The 20,230-nt window shown below is 45.6% G+C and overlaps 1 protein-coding gene across 1 annotated transcript in view; it reads left to right on the forward strand.

Annotated features, from left to right (window-relative positions):
* APCDD1L (APC down-regulated 1 like) overlaps positions 1-19,578 on the forward strand; it is a 46,191-nt gene extending 26,613 nt beyond the window's left edge. Inside the window, exons 2-4 of the mRNA XM_081917018.1 lie at positions 7,704-7,878; positions 10,850-11,408; positions 16,106-19,578. Coding sequence (XP_081773144.1) covers positions 7,704-7,878; positions 10,850-11,408; positions 16,106-16,876 — 1,505 coding nt within the window. The 3' untranslated portion in view covers positions 16,877-19,578. The remainder of the gene's footprint in view (positions 1-7,703; positions 7,879-10,849; positions 11,409-16,105) is intronic.
* The last annotated feature ends 652 nt before the right edge of the window (positions 19,579-20,230 follow it).

The raw sequence follows: 20,230 nt of genomic DNA on the forward strand, positions 1-20,230 counted from the left end.
GGTAGAGGACTCCGGGGGGCGTTGCCCTGTCCGAAACCTAGGGAGGTAAGGGCCTCTGGTACTCCCCCCAGGGGTGACACCCATGGGATCCTAGTTGGCATACTTCAACAGGACTCCCACGGCTTGTGGATAACCCTTCCCGGTCTCCATGCCAGGTAGTTGATAGGAGCCAATCCTAAGGCCAATTCCTGTAATCAATAAAGTTGTGGCCTTTTTATGCCCATTAACCTTATATAATGTGTCCAGTGTCTTCATTTCACATGGGGGGAGGGGACTTGCCACGCAACATCGACAGCACCTCTAGGAAGGGCTGTCTAAAACCGCTGCTCTTCAAGAAGGACACTGACAAACTGGAACGTGTCCAGAGGAGGGCAACCAAAATGGTCAAAGGCCTGGAACTGATGCCCTATGAGGAACAGCTAAGCGAGCCGGGCATGTTTAGTCTGGAGAAGAGGAGGTTAAGGGGTGATATGATAGCCATGTTCAAATATATAAAAGGATGTCACATAGAGGAAGGAGAAAGGTTGTTTTCTGCTGCTCCAGAGAAGCGGACACGGAGCAATGGATCCAAACTACAAGAAAGAAGATTCCACCTAAACATTAGGAAGAACTTCCTGACAGTAAGAGCTGTTTGACAGTGGAATTTGCTGCCAAGGAGTGTGGTGGAGTCTCCTTCTTTGGAGGTCTTTAAGCAGAGGCTGGACAACCATATGTCAGGAGTGCTCTGATGGTGTTTCCTGCTTGGCAGGGGGTTGGACTCGATGGCCCTTGTGGTCTCTTCCAACTCTATGATTCTATGACATAGAGTGCATTGTGGTGAGGTTGCCAATGCATGAACAAGTGGAACAGGCTTCCAACCCCAGCTTAACCAATATTTAACTCACATAGGCTAAGATCCTGTTGAGACTCCAGTGGTCTGATCTGGTATAAGGCAGCTTCCAGATCTTGACTTTAGCTGTTATTTCTCCCCCAGTAGAAGGAGGAAATTTGGAAGGCAAGAAAGCTGGGGTTGAACTATTAGGAGCCAAGATTGGACTTGGCTTTTAATGGCCTGGTGATTTCTGAAATTGGAGGAGTTTGTTTCCAACTCACCCATTTCCAAAATTCTCCTCCATCCCTATCTCTTCCATATATGTGACACGGAGCTCCTTAACCCCACCTTTCATTGTTTCTTGGAATGTGTTGCCTTTGTTAAGATGGCCAGGTCACTTGATGGGGGAGTTATCCGCCCAGGTACATCAGCTCTGCCAGGGCCCATACTAACTGCAGTGTGATGGCCTGGGACTCAGGCTCAGACTTGGAACCAGAGGAGTCTCAGTCTGAACTGGATCCTTAGCCTCAAGCGGCATCTGAACCAAGTCTGGGGCCTGATTCTGAAGAGCCCCAGTCTGCAACAAGCGCCAGCTGGGCCGAGTCAGGGGCCTGAGCCTGCCCTGGCTCCAGATGCGGGGATTACCTCGTTGCCTTCAGCCGGGCAATCACTTACAGCTGCTCCACTACCAGTTGGGTCAGGAGAGGCGGCCTCTGGGTCTAGTAACCCACCGACATCTCCCGAGCTGCAGAGACTAAGGTCTGAGAGAAGGAGAGAACTGAGTACTCGCCTTTGGGCGAGACAGGGAGGTGAGTCACCAGGGGATTAGGGCCGGCCGTTACCCCGTCAGATATAAAAGGTAGTCGGACCCTGCCCCAGGTTGCGGGAGCAACGTTGCTGTTTGCCAGAACCTGCCTGAGGCCCTGTGCCTGACATTGCCTGGTTTTCTGCCTCATGTCCTGCCTTGACCCTGTTGGACTGACTCCTCATGGAACCCTTGAATTTGGGACTGGACCTGGACCGCATTACTCAGGTTACCCCCAGGCCCAGCACTTGCACTTTGCTTCCTGGCTCTCCCTCCAAAGGGCACAAGAAGAGCCTGCTGGATGAGGCCAAAGGCCCATCCAGTCCAGCATCTTGTTCTCACAACAGCCAACCAGATGTACTCTCTTCACTTGTGATTCACTGGCTCCGGCAGTGGATTTGAATTAAATCTAACCTTGCTAGAAGCCATTGATAGCCTTGTTCTCTCAGTCCATTGCCTGCTCTGTTCCCTTCCTGCAGCCACCTTGCCTCTGGACTCCTTGCCTCTCCTGTCCCTTTAGCTTGCCTGAGGATTCAGTCCCAGCCAAACTGACAATCCCTCCCCCCTGAAAGAATTTGGACTGCAAATATTCTCTGAGCTTTGTTCTTTGACCAGTTGGAATTTTTATGAGCATTCTCACTTCAGTCAGTCGATGTTTGAAGCTTCACTGCCACAAGCACAATGCAATACAGATTCTCCCAGAAGTAAAAACATCTTAGCCGGTTGCGCTTTCGCTTTCTTCCCTTTGCCAAGTCTTATCTCCTATTAGGAAAGAAAGAAAACACAACCTTTTCCCTTTTTCAATGTGTCGGAGCCCTGTGATTATCTTGCCAGAGTGTCTGTGATGCAAAACAATGCCGGCTTGGTGCTTCTGCCAAGGAGACATAATAAGGATTCAATCAAAGAGCAGCGCCACACATTGGCTCAGAAATGTTAGCATGCGCAAACATTTCGGCGCTAAGCCATCACTAGTAAACATCTGGAATAACTACACTGATTCAAGTGTGTATACACTGATGTAAACAGTAAGTGATTCTGGTCCATTAGCGCTGCACATTGAGACTTTTTTTTTTACTGTTTGTAGTGGGGATGTATTTTTACTCATTTAAGTAAAATAAAGCCTTTGTTTGGGTTTACAGCCTGTGGCAGGATCCAGCATCTTGGGACAGGCTACTGGGCCTCCAAAACCCCAAGAGGACCCACTGCGGTTGCTGCCCCCCACTTGTTCCCTATATAGGTTGCCGGCCACTGTGAGCCAGTTTACCACCAGTTTAAACCACCAGTTTAATTTCCCACAATGTTCCAACACGGTGTCCCTCCAGGGAGCAAAAGGCAGCATGCCTGGTTCTCCCCTTATTTAAACTGCACCACAACCCTGTGGTGCTGGGTTAGGCTGAGGGGCAGTGACTGGCCCAAGCTTAATCAGTGAGCTTCATGGCCGAGTGGGGGTTTGAACCCTGGTCTATCATGCAACACTCTAACCACTACACCACACTGGACTGGCAATGTCAAGGCCAGGGGTCAGCAAACTTACACCAAGCCGGTGTCTCCAGCGCTGATCGCACAGCAGGGGAGTGGGTGCCCAAACATGGGCACACACACTATTTCCGGTGCACTTCCAGGTCGGAGGACCATCGGAAATAGCTTGTGTGCATGTGCACCGGAAATAACACTTGCGCATGCGCAAATAACACTTACGCATGTGCACAAGCTATTTCCGGTGCTCCTCAGACCTGGAAGTGGGCAACAGTGCAGTGCTGGTAAGAGCAAGCGGCGGTAGCAGGCAGCGGGATAAACGAGTCCCTCAGGCCTTATCCAGCCCATGGCCCTTAGTTTGGGGACCCTTGTTCAAGGTTCTTTCTTATGGTTCTTTGTCTTTTAACTGGAGTTGGATCAGACAGCCCTTCAAATAACAGAGGGCTCCTTCAAATACAAGACTGTCCTTTAATAGCACTTCAAATAGAGTCCTAGGCATAGTAGGATATGTGGCCAATCTACAGGAAGTGCCCATCAAAATAGCATTTCTTTGTTCTTGTTTGTTTGTTTATTATTTACAGTACTTCTAACCCACTCGTCACTGCATATTTTCAACCCCAGAGCAGGCGGGGTGTGTGTGTGTGTTTGTGTGGAGTAGTAAAAATAAACAGAGAAAATCAACAATATACAAAAGTTCCAAAAACCATATAAACAGGTACAATAAGTGGCATATTAACACTCCATTCATAAGGCAAACAAGCCAAACCATGACAAAAATTATTTCTATACATATGTATGTAAAAACAGATACCTACTGCAGGTAAAAAACACAAGACATTCAAATGGACTACAGAACTCGTGGTTTTAGCAACAGCTCCCACCTCATTTTTCAGAATCCTAACCAGCAGGCGGTTTATGGCAGAGAGAAATCAAATTCGTTAATGTCCCCATTTTACGGATGTGCAAATAGAAGCTGAAAGAGAAGTACTTCCGAAATGTGGTCTGGGGCCACCTTGAAAGGTTTATTGCCCAAAAGGAATGCGAAAACCAGCTTCCTTAGTCCTGGTCCATAGTTTGTCCATTATTCTACATTGATTCAAACTTAGAGAATAATTAATAATAATAATAATAATAATAATGAGGAGGAGGAGGAGGAGGGCAGGGGGTTAGCTCAAATGATTGAAAACATGGAGCAAAAGCTTATTCAGAAAAAGACACGGGTGTTAGAGACTAGGGCGCTATCTCTCTTCCACTAGTAGAAGCCCCACCGACTTCAGTTGTGTATTTTTTTTCAAAAACTATCAAGTTAAAGACTTGGTTTGGCTGCCTATTCTCCCATTGCCTAAGCCAGTAACATCCGCTGCTACAGGAAATTAGGTAAGTGACAAGATTACTGTCCTTGTAAAAGGGCAACAGGAAAGGCTTTATGTTCCTGTGTTGCAATTCAGCTGTTGCCCATCAGCAGTAAATTTGACAAGGGAGAGGAGGCAGGGTTGGGAGGAGGGGGGAGTGTCTAGAGGCTGGGCAGGCTAGAAGCCTATTAAATTAAAACGGGATTGTTTATTGGACACATTTCAAAGTGGTGCTGTTTGTACGCGAGCTGAGCTTTTAATAGTTCCACTCTGGCCGCTGCGGAGCTTTGTGTAACTCTGATCTTGATTTGGTTAGCACACCAAAATAGTCAGCCTTTTAAAATGTCTTGCTGCATCCAGTAGCTGACGGAGCCATATGTTCCCAGAAACTTGGGGGTCTCCCTAGACCTCGCTTTGGGAAGGGAACAAATGAGGCAACAGACATTAACAGTAAGAACATGAGAAGAGCCGTGCTGGATCACACCAGAGTCCCACCTGGTCCAAGCATCCTGCTCTCACAGTGGCTAACCCTATGCTTATGGAAAACCCACAAGCCTGATTCCAACATTCCTCTCCTGCTCATAAGCCCCAGCAACAGATCCCCAGAGACACACCATAAGGCTTTCTAACAGTATTTTAAAGGTATTATCAAATCGCTTCTTCACTGTTTTGTATGGTATTGTGACATGCCAACCCCAATCTCCAGGTGGAATATTCCGGGGGTTGCAGGTGTGTTTACCAGAGTCTGGGTTCCCTTCTGGGACAATGAGGCACAACAGAGAGACGGTGATCTATTGCTTATTTACACTTACAGTGGTACTTCGGAAACCGAACACAATCCATTCCGGAAGTCCATTCGACTTCCAGAACGTTCAGAAAACCAATCTGCAGCCAATCGGAAGCTGTGGAAGCCGTGTTTGGTTTCCAAAGAACGTTTGCAAACCGGAACACTCACTTCCAGGTTTGTGGTGTCCAAGAGCCAAAGCTTTCGACTCGCAAGGTGTTCGGGTTCCAAGGTATCTACAACCTGAACCCATGTGATGGAACTGCAGAGTATTCCACATCCCCGGCACAGCACGGCATTCAGAGAACAGCAGAAAGCCATATTGCATCTCTTTGTTGCAGCTTTCTCCCTCCAGCCCGCATCATGTTCTGCTTGCAAAACTGGCAATTTTTCTATTCACTTAGGCCAGCCATGCCAAAATCCTGCAACCCTTTGGTCTCTTCCCAGCCACACACAGCTGGAAGGAGGGCTCTCCCCTCCTGGTCTGGCAGGGTCCACTCTCTCTGGATGGTTTCCTTGATGGGCCATTGCTGGTCTTTGTGCTTTATTGACTTTACTTACACTCATCTGGCCCTGCTTAGCTAGCCTGGCTCATTAGCATAAACCCAGAATTTTCTGTGTTTGGCACAGTTTAATCAAACCTTGATTAATTCTAACTTTTACTAATTCTAAGAATTGTGTGTGACTTGCACCCACAAACCCCAGCACCTGTGACCTGTAACAATATCTAGTAATGTGTGTATCTGAAGAAGTGTGCATGCACACGAAAGCTCATACCAAGAACTAACTTAGTTGGTCTTTAAGGTGCTACTGGAAGGAATTTTTTTGTTTTGACTATGGCAGACCAACACGGCTACCTATCTGTAACTAGTAATATCTATTATATGCATTATCACATATATTTTATCATTTCTATGATGTTCAGTATACAATTACATATTTAGATTATTGCATGTTATTAAAAATGCATTTTTAAAAAATGAAGTATTTTATGCATGTCTCAATAAGTAATTATATTGTTCTCTTGCCAACAGTGCAGTGTTAGAAACTGTTTCATGATCTGCTGGGTGCTACTCAGATTTGGGGATTGTGGCCTTTTCACGTTTCTCTGCTACTGTTTCCGTTGCCACCTGTTGGCCTTCCTTGAGACCCGGGCCTTGGGGTCTCACTTTCTGGAAGCAAATGCTTTTTTTCCCAACTGTCTACATAGTTGCTCTATATTTAGCCAGAGGATAGCAAATAGATCTGTGATCTTGGTGCTTAAATTAGAGCTAAGCCACTGAAATGGCCAGGATCTTCCTTGCTGAGTACTAGAAAGTTATGTATCCTGTGAATTAGAACCAGACTGTTGGAAACAGAGGCAAAGAAATCTAATCTAGAGCCACCTGGCTAGACATCCAAGGAGAGAGAGAGAGCCTTGTTGTTGTTGTGCCACAGATTAGACGGATGGGTTTATTTAATCTCTTTCATATAAAATACTTATATCTCACCTTTCCACTTGATAAACATTCAGAGAGAGAAAGGGTATCCCAAAAACACAAACTGAACATAAACCATGAAAACCTATAATGGGGCTGCTGCCTAGTTGAAGAAACCTGAAAACAATCAGTTTATTAAATTAAATTTGTGCACACAAATACACATATACATTAAAACAGTGTGCACACACACAAAAAATGTGTGTGGGAGAAGTTTTGCAAATAGAATTATTAAACTAGAGGCAAGTTTGCCTTTTGGCTTTCACAGATGACTTCCTCATCTTCTCCCCTCAAACAGTCCTCGGAAAAATAGTTTGTTAAGGGTCCTGGGGGTTGTTAGGAGACACCCCCCCCCATTCCCCTCTCAGAGCTAAACTTCCCAGAGTTCTCTGTGATGAGGGAGCGATTGTTCAGCCATGCTGGGAATTGTAGCTCTGGGACGAGAATAGGATATCCTAACAACTCCAAGCGTCCTTCACAAACTACAGCTCCCAGAGTTCTTTGGGAGAAGCCATGAGGGTTTAAAGTAGTATCACGATGCTTTAAACGTACAGTGCGAACATGGTCACTTGGTTGTGCACAAAGAGGGGAGGGGGGAGTCCTTTTGTGAAACTCTGTCCGTGCAGTGCTAATTACAACTCACCTTTTTTAGTAATATTTTAAAAATGATTAAAAGTTGCAGTCCTAACATCTGCTGCAAGCAAGCCAGTTTCTCTTTCTGCCTCTCTCGTTCATTCTCTCTCAGGCTGCGCTTCCCATTTGTAAAATGGGCACAACAGTGACGTGGTCTTAGGAGTTTGTCTTCACTGCAGCCAAGACAGAGAGCGCAGTGTATTTTGCAGCTAAATTTTGCATCTGTAAATTACCAGAGAGGCAAAGGATGCCTGTAGGCAGATGCTGTGATGAGGGGGCTTTTTATTAGGTGAAATGCTGTGCTGGAGAGCACCTGTATGTGTGTCTTTTTTAAAAAATCTGATTTCTCTCTCTGTCTTTCAAGCTTACACATCTGGGAAGAAGCTGTGGAATGTCCCTCCATCTCACACAGACCAGCTCGGTCCAGGAAAACTGCGGTGGGAGCCGCAGTGCCAGCATCAATTGCGCCACCTCCAGGATGGTGCTAGAATTTCGGCTGTCCTGCCTCCCAGGCTGGAAGGTCACTGGATTTCAACAGGGTAAGGAGTTTGTAAAGGGTAAATATGCAGCTGTTGAATACACTATCGAGTCCGCGACCAGAAGGAGGAGGAGTATCAGGAAGAATGGACATAATTTAATGATTATTTAGTTAAATATGAAAAATTAAATTAATTGGAAACAGCTTGCAGATACTTAACTGGCTTAGGATTTCATATAAGTTAAGTGATGAGTCAATATGTTTAATTTTAAAATTAAAAGATATTACGATGTTAATGTTTTAGTTAAATTTTATAAGAACTTTGATTTGGAAAACCGTTAAAAGGAAGTGCATGGAAATTCAACCAAGGGGAAGCGAGGAAGTCACTTATCAATGTTAATAAGTGTAATTTTAATAAGGTTATGATCGATGTTTGTTTGTTTATTTGTTTGTTTTGTTTATAATTTTGTGAAAATCAATTAAAAATTATATATATAAAAAAGCTGTTGAATACACAATCTCTTGTGTATTTAATTGCAGGTGGGGAATTTTGACTAATAGAAAACATGTCTTTCTTTTGTTGCTTATTCCAGTTTGAAAGACAGTGAACGTCTGAGCTCCAAATTGCTTTTCCCTTCTTTGGTATTGCACGGAGTCCCAAATCTAACAGTACCATTAATACACTAAAGCAGAGTTCTGTATTTGAGGATGGTCTATTAGGAAATATTTCCAGTGTGTACTTCGTTCATCACTTCTCTTCGAGGGACCTGTGCATGACTCCTTGCGGCCAGGGGACTTTATTTTCTGTTTCTCTTTATAGAAAAAGTAATCCTTAACTTGCACACAGAGAATTTTGAAATCTTAAATCAGGAGTGGGAGTTCTGTGGCTCTCCGTTTGTTGCTTTTTTCATTTTTTTAATTGATCAAAAGATGTACAAAAGTTCATACCCAATACAAAGTATATTTTTATAATACACCAGAATAAAAGAAATACCGTGATTTTTGCTCTATAAGACTCACTTTTTCCCTCCTAAAAAGTAAGGGGAAATGTGTGTGCGTCTTATGGAGCGAATGCAGGCTGCACAGCTATCCCAGAAGCCAGAGCAGCAAGAGGGATTGCTGCTTTCGCTGGGCAGCAATCCCTCTTGCTGTTCTGGCTTCTGAGATTCAGAATATTTTTTTTCTTGTTCTCCTCCTCCAAAAACTAGGTGCGTCTTAGGTCTGGTGCATCTCATAAAGCGAAAAATACGCTACTTTAAAAATCTAATCTAAAAAGAAAGGGGCAAAGAGAAGGAACAATAATAAGGGGGAAAAAAGGAAAAAAGAAAAGAAAGAGAGGGGGAAATGGATTTTTTTTTTTAAAAAAAAACCCACACACCACAACTTCCAATTCTCTGCCTGTCAGCTAAATATAGTAAGTTATGCAATGTATTCACTCAATTTGACATCCAACTATTCCATTTTTTATAAGCCAATATTTTTTCAATCTTCAAATCCAGATATTACAAGTTCATGCATAAAGGGTTTCCAATTCTTAATAAATGTCAATAATGATTTTTCACTGATTAAACACATTAACTTTGCCATCTCAGCTAAGTCCAATAATTTTATCAACCTTTTCTCCAGCCAGATGGGCGGAGCATAAATAATAAAATTAGTAGTAGTAGGTAGGACGGTATCTGTACATATTTATGCATATATCAATCTCGCCCTGGAACGGCACACAAGTTATGTGAAAAGGGCAGATTGTTCCATGAGGCAAGGAGAAATGCTGATGGAGCCATCTGTTTAGCACTATGTTGACTTCCTCTCTATCCTCTGGAGGGGGCCAGTCTCTATAAGGCCTGCCCAAAGTGAAGCACCAGAACTTAATAAAACTCAGGCCCTGCCGAACTTGTAACTATCTGCTGCTCACTAGCCATACGGGATTGCCCACTGGAGACTTGGTAAACCTATTTGCTGCTGATATTGCCTACCTGGGGCTGTAAAAAAAACAGGCACAGGGGATCCAAGCACCTGGTAAGCCAAAATACGTGGCCATTAGGCTGCATTCAGTTTGGGGTGGGGGACAATTTACATGGGTGGCATCCAGTTAAACCGCTCCACTTGTGCAAGGAGCCCTGCATTCCTTGTAAAATCTGCTCTGGAGGGTTGAGGCGAGCTCCATAACAGATTTAGGGGTTGCTGCTTTAAAAAAGAAGAATTTTGTGTACTTGAAATAAATATTGCATCCTTCCTCCAAGAAGCATAGGGTAACACCAATGGGGTTAGTTGTCCACATTGGCTCTTCTTTATGACCAAGGAGATTTAATTCAGATAATTAAATGTTGTTGGTTGAATTATATCAAATTAGATATGGTACACCAATTTGCCTTGCCTTGTTTGTTCAATCATAGAATATGAATGTTCCGTTTGAAAGACATTTTTGAGATGCCCTGAATTCAAAATGCTAATGATAACTTTGCATATCATCAAGGAAAAATGCATAAAACATTTGTTAATTAATGGACCTTCGTAGCCGGCCCTTCACCACACAGTCTAAGGGTAGATTACATACAGGTCAGTTCAAATACACCATGTAACAGTAATTATGATCCCATCTTCCACCACCAGAGGTCTCTGCAAAAAGGTCTCTGATGTTGAACTGTATACATACAGTGTCAAAGCCAGACACATCTCAGAAGGGAGGCCACCACAGAAAAGGCCCTCTCACACACAATCTGTTTCCCCATCCCAGTTCTTAAAATCTCCTTTGCAAAGTGCAAGCTAAGATAGTAAGATGACCATATTTCATTCCTGTATGCCGTATATTTCAACCATTTGTTGGCATAACGTGATTCTTGAGCCATAGCAGCCCACGCCTATTGTGACAATCTGTCAGTGTTTTCCCAACTGGAATTCCCTTTGAGCAACAACCAGAAAACACGTAATGAGGTTTCCGTTTTTCTAGCACATTCATGAATATAGTATATATTAGGGGAGATATATTGCAAGGGCTGTAATTTAACCAAAACGTCCCTCTTCATTCTCAGGTGTGAGGTACGTCCAGGACCTGAATTTCTCACCCGCTCCTATATGTTCTACGCCAACCGCCTCTTCAAAGCCTACCAGTTCTACTACCGGGACCCTTCCTGCCGGGACCCTTCTTACTCCCTAGTCATCAAAGGGAAAGTCAGGCTCCGCCAAGCCTCCTGGATCACCAGGGGAGCCACGGAAGCAGATTACCACCTCCACAAAGTTGGCATTGTCTTCCACAGCCAGAGGGCCATGCGGGAAACAGTGGCGCGCATCAACCAGACTTCGGGAGAGCACTGTAGCGGGTTCTCGCCGGCTGGGCGGACTTGGGCTCCCGGTGCCCTCTATGAGCTCCTGAGTGCCAAAGCAGAGCGGGATTGCACCGCGGGCCTTGGCTTTGCCATGCACGAACTCAGCCTTGTACGAGTGGAGAAGTCCCACCAGCCCTTGCTCCTTCAGCAGAGCCAGGGGAGCAGGGAGGTGGAGGAGCTCTATCTGGGGGACATCCACACCGAGTGGTCGGAGAGGCTCCATTATCGGCCAACAGGATACCAGCGCCCCCTGCAGAATGCGATGGTAAGGGGTACATCTCATGTGGGATTGTGGCCAGATGGGATCTTCCAGGCTAAAACATACCCAACTCCCCCCAACCGTTCCTCATAAGGCTTGGTTCCCCAAACCTTGATCAGACCTAGCCGTTACAAAATTGCCCAGGAAGGACTGTGTCCCTCAGATTTAGGTTTCCGAACACAATTCAGGGTGTTGGTGCTGACCTTTAAAGCCCTAAACGGCCTCGGCCCAGTATACCTGAAGGAGCGTCTCCGCCGCCATTGTTCTACCCAGACACTGAGGTCCAGCACCGAGGGCCTTCTGGCGGTTCCCTCACTGCGAGAAGTGAGGTTACAGGGAACCAGGCAGAGGGCCTTCTTGGTAGTGGCGCCTGCCTTGTGGAACACCCTCCCATCATGTGTCAAGGAAATAAGCAACTATCTGACTTGTAGAAAACATCTGAAGGCAGCCCTGTTTAGGGAAGTTTTTAATGTTTGATGTTTTATCGTGTTTTTAATATTCTGTTGGGAGCCTCCCAGACAGATGGGTGTGGTAATAATAATAATAATAATAATAATAATAATAATAATGGTCCCCTAAACCCTGGTCTGGAGGGGATGGCAGGCTCAGTGGACACTGATGTTACCTTATGGGGTCTCTGTTCTGCCTGGCCCTCCTCTAGTTCATATGAAAAAAAGAGGAGCAGAAAAAGGGTGGGGGGCAGAGAAACATTATCCAATAAACCATTATCCCTCAGCAGAGAATGCCATTACCAGAGGAAATAGCCCTGAATGTAATTACGGGCGGCAGGCCTGGGATATACAGAAACGCAACTTCCAGTGCAGCTGAAACAAGCTGGCCTTGGTTTCTTTCTCTCTCCACCCCCACCCCCACCCCCAATTTTTTGTCAGGAGCTTGGTTTCATGCCCAGAGCGTATTTTTTAATCAAAATCATAACTAATCAATTGAGAAATGTGATTGAACTGCAAGATAGGACAAGGAGCAATGAGCGGAAAAGGGCTCATGGCCAGATGGGACCAAAGTCAGGGCTGAGGTGAAGAGAGGGGAGGAAAAGCAGTCCCCCCCCCCCACCTACACAATATTGCAGCCACTGGGATTCTTGAAGGACGAGGCGAAGGACGAAAAACAACCACCTTTCCGAGGCACATGCTCAGATTGGCATTAAAGCCAAGTTATCTGGGGCCAAAACCATATACGTATGAGCTAAACCAGATGGTAAACATGAAGTGCTTTCTTTAAAAAAAAATTAATTTAAAACCCAAGCTGAGGTGCACTGAAATACAGTGACTTCACTGCAATGCTGCAATTAATCAGCTCACAGTTCTACGCGGCTTGTTGCTGGCGGATGATGTCACTGCCTGGGGAGAGTTAGACAGTGTCACTTGCCTCCTTCGAAAGAGTTTCACGTAAGTGGAAGTGAGAAAGGTTTTTTGGCAAGGAAGAGGAGTCTGCAGATTTTTGGCTTGCTTTCATGGCCACCCTTTATTTATTTATTTGCTACCAATCTTTGGGAAAGGACAGTAGCTCCGGTGTGTGTGTGTGTGTGTGTGTGTGTGTTACTCTCACGCAAAGGGATCCTGGGTTTGTTTCCCGGTGGCTTGCGGGGAAGGGCAAGGAGAGGTAAGAGAGCTACTGTCCATGTCAGTGCAGACTACTCTGAGCTACATAGACTACATGGTCCAACAGCATTGTATGTTCCCTCTCTGTATTTACTTGCATGTGCAGATAACTCAAAGGATGGGCACGGCAGTTTATGGCAAGCTTTGGAGAAGGGTCAGAAGGAGCATAAATTCTTTGAGGCTAGAACAAGATTGGAGAACAGCCAGTCTGTGTGCCACTCTTGGCCTGCCAAGGAGGTTCCAGTTTCCATGAGGCAATTTTCCTCAGTGACATCAGCTGATGAGTAGGAGGGGGTTTAGCCCTTCAGGGAACAGGATTTCGTCTCCACTCATCAGCTGCTGAGCCTGTGTTTAATAAAGCCCTTTGCAAAAGCACTCTTTGAAGCAGCTCCACGCTTCTCCTTTTATTTAGTGAGTGGTTGTGGGTAGTGGATCAGGATAAGAATCTCCAGAGGCTGAAATGGGAGCATGGGGGCTGCCTTAAAGCCCTTTGCAAACAGCAAAAGGGCTTTGAAGCCACTGCAGCTTCCCAAGTATCCAACAGAGAGCTAACTATTGCACACTTGGAAACCCTACACAAGGTAAGTGAGACCACTCACCTGGTCAGTCATGTGATGTTATGATGTCATGTGATCAACAGGCAGGAGGCCTCACCCACCTGCCAAATTTGGCACACGATCAGGATCTGGCCTGTGAAGCCAAAAACGTTTTCACGCATCCTGCCTCTTTTGAAAGGAAATAAGTCTATTGTTCAAGGTAGAAGATAACTTTCTTTTGTACGCCAGTGTCAACTTCATTCCCAGGCATTTTGAGTTTAAAAAGAATATTGGGTAGCAGGACTGGGAAAGACTGTAAGATGAGATTGGCCTTTCCAACCTGGTAGAAGGTAAAGGTAAAAAGACCCCTGACCATTAGGTCCAGTTGTGACCGACTCTGGGGTTGCGACGCTCATCTCGCTTTATTGGCCAAGGGAGCCGGTGTACAGCTTCCGGGTACCATGTGGCCAGCATGACTAAGCCGCTTCTGGCGAACCAGAGTAGTGCACGGAAATGCCATTTACCTTCCTGCTGGAGTGGTACCTATTTATCTACTTGCACTTTGACGTGCTTTCGAACTGCTAGGTTGGCAGGAGCAGGGACTGAGCAACGGGAGCTCACCCCGTCGCAGGGATTCGAACCACCGACCTTCTGATTGGCAAGTCCTAGGCTCTGTGGTTTAACCCACAGTGCCACCCGCGTCCCACCTGGTACATTCCAGATATTGGACTGCAGCTGCCATCAGCCTCAGCCATTGTGGCCTAAAGGGTGATGGGAACTGGAGTCTAAATAATCTGGGTTTCATAGCCTGGCCAGTGTAAGGCAGCATAATGCCTCTCTGCATTTTTCTTGCACTCCCATAGAAGTTCAGTTCGCTTACCGACCTCGAGATCAGCCACCAAGTCAGCTGAATTGCGGCTGGTGGGTCAGAACCAATCACAAACAGCAGAGGTTTCTTCCAAGCCCCCTGCTCTACACAGAGGAACGGCTTTGATTTCCTCTTAAATATGTTTTAAAGAGAAACCACTCTTGGGAAATTATCTCCCAGTATTAAAGTATTTCCTGCTTTAAAAATAAAAAGGCTGGGAATATTTAGCTGCAATGCCCTGTGTACCGTCAACGCTCCTCAAGAGTGACAGTTGTGGTAAGGCGAGTTGAAAATGGCTTGGTTATTGCAGACTTCAGTCAGTGCACATGCAAATTGCCTGCTAAGTGCAGAGTTACTGAAATCTCATTCCCATGCAAACACGGCTGGCGTCTTTCAGAAATCAACCGTATGCAGCAACCCGGGCTTATGAAAGCAGATACGGTTCACTGTAAATTGTTATGTTGCCCATTTCTATAATTAGTACAGGAACACGTTTTTAATGCTGACTTAGAAACATTTCGGGTTATATTCCCCCAGTGTACGTCAGATGAAAATGTGTACATTACTTCCACATTAAACGAGGCTAGCTCCTCATAGTGGGGTAGAGAGGAAATTGCTTTTATACCATTAAATAAACTACCAGATACCACTCTGAAAAGTTAAACCTTTCCCCTGCCCTGTAGAATTCCGACACAGGCTTCTGATGTTTTGATATATAAAATCTGTATTTGCCACCCCACCCTTCTCCTTGATGGCACCTATCTGGCGTTCAAATACTAAAACCTGCAGGATTTCACAATTTAGCCTAGACCAGTAAAAGTAGCTGCATCTTATATTTTGCCAGATAATTTAAATAAGTCATTATGAGCCTCCTGCAAAGCGTAGAGCTGGTGAGACCCAAATCACCATCTAAATTTGCTGAGAGATCTAAATTTGCTGAGAGATCTAAATGTACATTTGTTGTGGGTCTCTGCCTCCCCCTGCAGTCTTTTAAGCACCTTCCCACACCCCTGGTCTTTTGTATCCTTAAAATCTAATCCTATATGTTTGATTTTAATTTTTTTGGTCGGAGAAGAAGAATAAAACAGCAAACATGTTTTACTAATAGTAGAGCAAAGAGGCTGGTAAAGGTAAAGGGACCCCTGACCATTAGGTCCAGTCGTGGCCGACTCTGGGGTTGCGGTGCTCATCTCGCTTTATTGGCCAAGGGAGCCGGCGTACAGCTTCTGGGTCATGACTAAGCCGCTTCTGGCGAACCAGAGCAGCGCACAGAAACGCCGTTTACCTTCCCGCCAGAGCGGTACCTATTTATCTACTTGCACTTTGATGTGCTTTTGAACTGCTAGGTTGGCAGGAGCAGGGACCGAGCAACGGGAGCTTACCCCATCGTGGGGATTCGAACCGCCGACCTTCTGATTGGCAAGTCCTAGGCTCTGTGGTTTAACCCACAGCGCCACCCGCATCCTTAAGAGGCTGGTACAACCAGGGAAAAGGACAGTTTTGCCTTGCTCCCTCCCTCTCATTCTAGTCTTTCACGCCCTAACAGAAGTTAACGTTTTCTGCAGAATCTCTTCCTTCCCCTTTGCGGAATGCAGCTTCCCTTGGTGAAGAACATGCCTGTTTTCAAACAAGCAATGAAAAGCCTTGCTGAGAACTTGTCTTTTCCTTCCCTTCCCGCAGCATCACATCCAGCCGTGCCCTGCCTGCGGGATTATATACCGAGCTGACGAACACCACCCGCCTGTATTACCCCTTAAGCCGGACCTCCCCATGCTGCTCAGCGGCCGCTGGGTCAGCACTCGCTGCGAGGTCCGCCCGGCCGTGCTTTTCCTCACAAGGTACTTCATCTTCCACGCCAACAACCGCAGCTGGGAAGGCTACTACCGCCACTACTCCGACCCTCTCTGCAAACAGCCGACGTTCACCGTCTACGCTCTCGGTCACTATACCCAGGGAGCGGCGTCCCTCATTGTGCGAGGGGGTACCGAGCTCGTTTTCAAGGTGACCCGCGCCCGGGTGACGCCAATGGATCCCGTAACTGTGGCGATGCTGAACTCCTCCAGCTTCGGGAGCTGCGGAGAAGCCGGTGCCTGGAGCGTCGGGCAAGAGCTGGATGTGACTCACACGAACGGATGCGCCGCACTGGGGATCCGACTGCCCCACACCGAGTACGAACTCTTCCGAGTCGAGCAGGATGCCAAGGACCACAGCTTGCTCTTCATCGGGGAGAGGCCGACTGATGGGTCAAGCCCCAGCACACCCAGCAAGCGGCCCACATCCTACCAGGCCCCTCTCGTCCAGTGCGGGGGCCCCTCAGGAGCCCTAGCGAGACACGTCAAGCCAAGTTACCTGGGAAGAATAGGCGAGGGCAACAGCAGTGGGGCACTGAAGACACTGCCTTGGGCAACCCTGCTAGCATCTCTAGCTGGGCATCTGGTCAGGTGGGACTAGAAGCCCAGATGTTTTGGTCACTGAGCTGCTGCATGGAATCCAGGCAGCCTTAGCGTCCAGACTTACGTGTATGCACAACAAAATGAGCACACTGGGGAACCTGTTTCGTTTTCTACCTTGCCAATACGCACTCTTGTTTTTTCTTAATGATAGGTGATGCTTGTTGGATGTGCTTTCCCCTTTCATACCTGCCTAAGTATGGAGACGGGCATCTGAATTGGGCTGCTTGGTCTCTGATGTAGAGGGCATCCTTCGGCTTCTGATCAGGTGGCTTAAATTGTACCTAACGCACCAGAACGGCCCGTTTCAATAGGTGTACCTGCACCCCCTTCTCCTCACCCACCCAAGCAAAACAAAAATTCTCATGTATCAAGAAGCAATTCTGTTTTCATGGGACAATTTCAGTTTGGTTGCTCTGGATTAGCGTCAGAGACCTATCATTTACTATTTTGTTCACAATTTAAACCAACTGTTAATAGTACAAAAGTTGGAATTAGGGATCCTGTTATCCAGCTTCCATATAATGTACCATGTGTGAGGAAATGTACCTGCCTATTCGACTGCTTATCTTAAACAGGGGCGGTGAAGGTTTAAATTTGGTCAGCACAGAACCCCAGAGGCTGGGTTTGCACATAAAGCTATACCACAGCAGTGTTATGTGCACAAGCAGGCAGAAGGAGGACCTTGTTGGAGATTAGTTTTACTTCACGCTAATATTTCCTCGTTCTCTCAAGCAAACCAGGGACCATAGTTGTTGGTTTGTTTTGTTTTTCAATCTGGTCATTTTTAAGACAGGCCAACTTCAAAACATTTTGTTTCAAATATTTTTAGACTGCCTTTTAATTCAAAAGTAAATTCCAATGCGGTATACAATTATCAATTATCCAAATACAATAGGCAGGGAAATAGCTACAACTGCAGACCAATAGCCTGAAAATGCATGGGTGAATAAATACAGAGTTTTAACGCAGTTTCAAACAGTCATTACTAGCAGTATGTGCCTTTTCTCAGAGCAGAGACTTCTACAATGTAGAAGCCACCAAGGAAATGCCCTTGCCTTTGGATGCTGCAAGATGGATTAATAAAGGTCATGGCATTGGCAGAAGGACCTCCTCCAAAAATCTTAGTGAATAGGAAGGTTTAAATGGGATAAGGAGTCTTTTTCAGGTAGCCAAGTCTCATGTTCCATAGGGATTCAGGTCAAAAGAAGAAATTACGAAGCTGGCTTGCTTAATGGACCAGTTTCTTTTGAACGACCATTTCTCTTTTGTATGGCATGACAAGCCAGGATTATCGGAAGGCGAAACTAAACACTAGCAAAAGCATATTTTGCTGTTCGTGTGGGAAGGGAGAGGAGAGCCCTGGCAAGCCTGGTACTTTGCCTGGGCTTCTTCCTGCTCTTGCAGTGTTAAAACAATGGTTTTGCATTACGTGCGAACCTGGCCACAGTGTCTGCTTCGTAGGTGTCGTGGATTTGTTTACATGACCAGTCCTGAGGCCCTTGGTTATTCTGGAAAAGAGCGCGAATCTAGTCCTTAGGAATAAAGATGATAAAATGCTAAAGACAGTCACAGTTTAAAAGCCAGACGAGGTATAAGGTGCAATTCATTTAGCCATGTATGTGGAACTCAACCGAGGTGCTGGGATTGGAAGAAACCAGTTCACGTAAGGTCAATGAATTGTGCAAGCCAGATTTAAGCATAGGAAGCTGCCGTAGACAAAGTCAAACTATTGGTCCGCCTAGCTCAGTAGTGTCTACACTACCTGGCAGGTGTTGCAAGTTCTAGATGGGGCATTCCCAGCCCCACCTGGATACGCTAGGGATTGTGCTGGGACCTTCTGCATTCAAAGTGCATGCTTTACCACTGAGCTGCGAACTTCCTTTTGTGAAGACTGACTTTTCCCACCCTGCCCCACATACTTGATTATCCTACTACACCTGCAAAGAAAGATAACAGCTATTGGTAAACAGAAAATGCTCAAAAGGGCATTTGTTTACAGCCTCAGCTGTTCCACTCCACTGTGAAAAATAACCCAGTATGAGTTTTCTGGCATCCTTCATCTCTCTTAATCAGTCAACAAAGCAACATCCAATTGAGTTAACTCTGAAATACACAGCTGCTGGCAACAGGCGAAAACTCGTGATTTCTCGTCTGATCAAAACTTGCTTGGCAGCTATTCCTTGGAGCTGTAGAGTTCCAGCCGTTGCATTCTATGAAGCCATTTTTATTTTCTGGCAATAAGGAACTATGCGTTAAAAACATCCTTAAGGGAGAAAGAATGACCATGACAATCTTCAGTAACTCAGGCTAATGTGCATGGCATTGTATTGTCTCAAAACCACTGACTCCTTTTTAGCTATAGATTCCTAAAATAATCAGATCTCCCTGGACCAGTGTGTCTTCTCCAAATCACTGAACTACCCTGCCCCCCGCCAAAAAGAGAGAGAAAACCCTCCAGCTATGCAACTACAATTTACATGGTATATTTACAACATTTTTGGCTAATATGTAGATTAATGATGGGTTTTTATACAAGTACCAGTGGGGAATTGTGCATTAACTGATTCAGATGTAATGCTTATCTTAATGTACAATTTTTTAAAGCACAAAATGTATTACAGCATGTTAACTTTTTTTTCTACACAGGGAACTTTTTTTTTTAAAGTCATGTATATAAAACAGCTGCCCAACTTCTAAAAATGGCTACGTTTTGTTATAGGCACTGACATAATTACATAAAGTACTTCCACTTTTCCCTTTCGCTGGCCCATTTCTCTGCAATTCAAGATCTCTGTTAGAATGTGGGTACCTTTTCTGACTAGAGGGCCAGATCCTTATTTCCCCACCTGTGACAGGCCAAATTTGATCTGTCAGTCACCTGATGTCACTATGATTCTGTGATACTTCCATTTCTAAGCCCCAATTGCTAGGAATTTAAAATGCTGCTCAGGGCTATTTAAAAGCCCTTTTGCAAAGAGCCCCACACTGCTGTTTAAACCTATGAAAACCAGAGTGTCAAGGAACAATGCAAAAGGACTTTCAAACAGCCCTACACTGCATTTTGAAGCAGAACCCAGGATTGGACAGTTAAATTCTGCTGTTTTAGCTGCCCAGGAAATGCCTGTTCCCGGTAGGGGAATTGAGGTATGCAATCAGCACAGAATTTAACTGCACCCAACTAGTCAGCTGACAGCACCGGCTGACTGGACTAACATCAGCTGATTGGCAGGTGGGTAAGACTGGGATGCGGGCTGGTGGTTTCCTGGATGATCTGGTCACTTCCCATCAGCACAGCCAGCATGACCAATGGAGTCCAACATAATATGGAAGGACGCAGATTTTCAACTCTTGG

The sequence above is a fragment of the Podarcis melisellensis genome (genome assembly GCF_964234715.1).
Source record: "Podarcis melisellensis genome assembly, chromosome: 6".
Taxonomy (NCBI): domain Eukaryota; kingdom Metazoa; phylum Chordata; class Lepidosauria; order Squamata; family Lacertidae; genus Podarcis; species Podarcis melisellensis.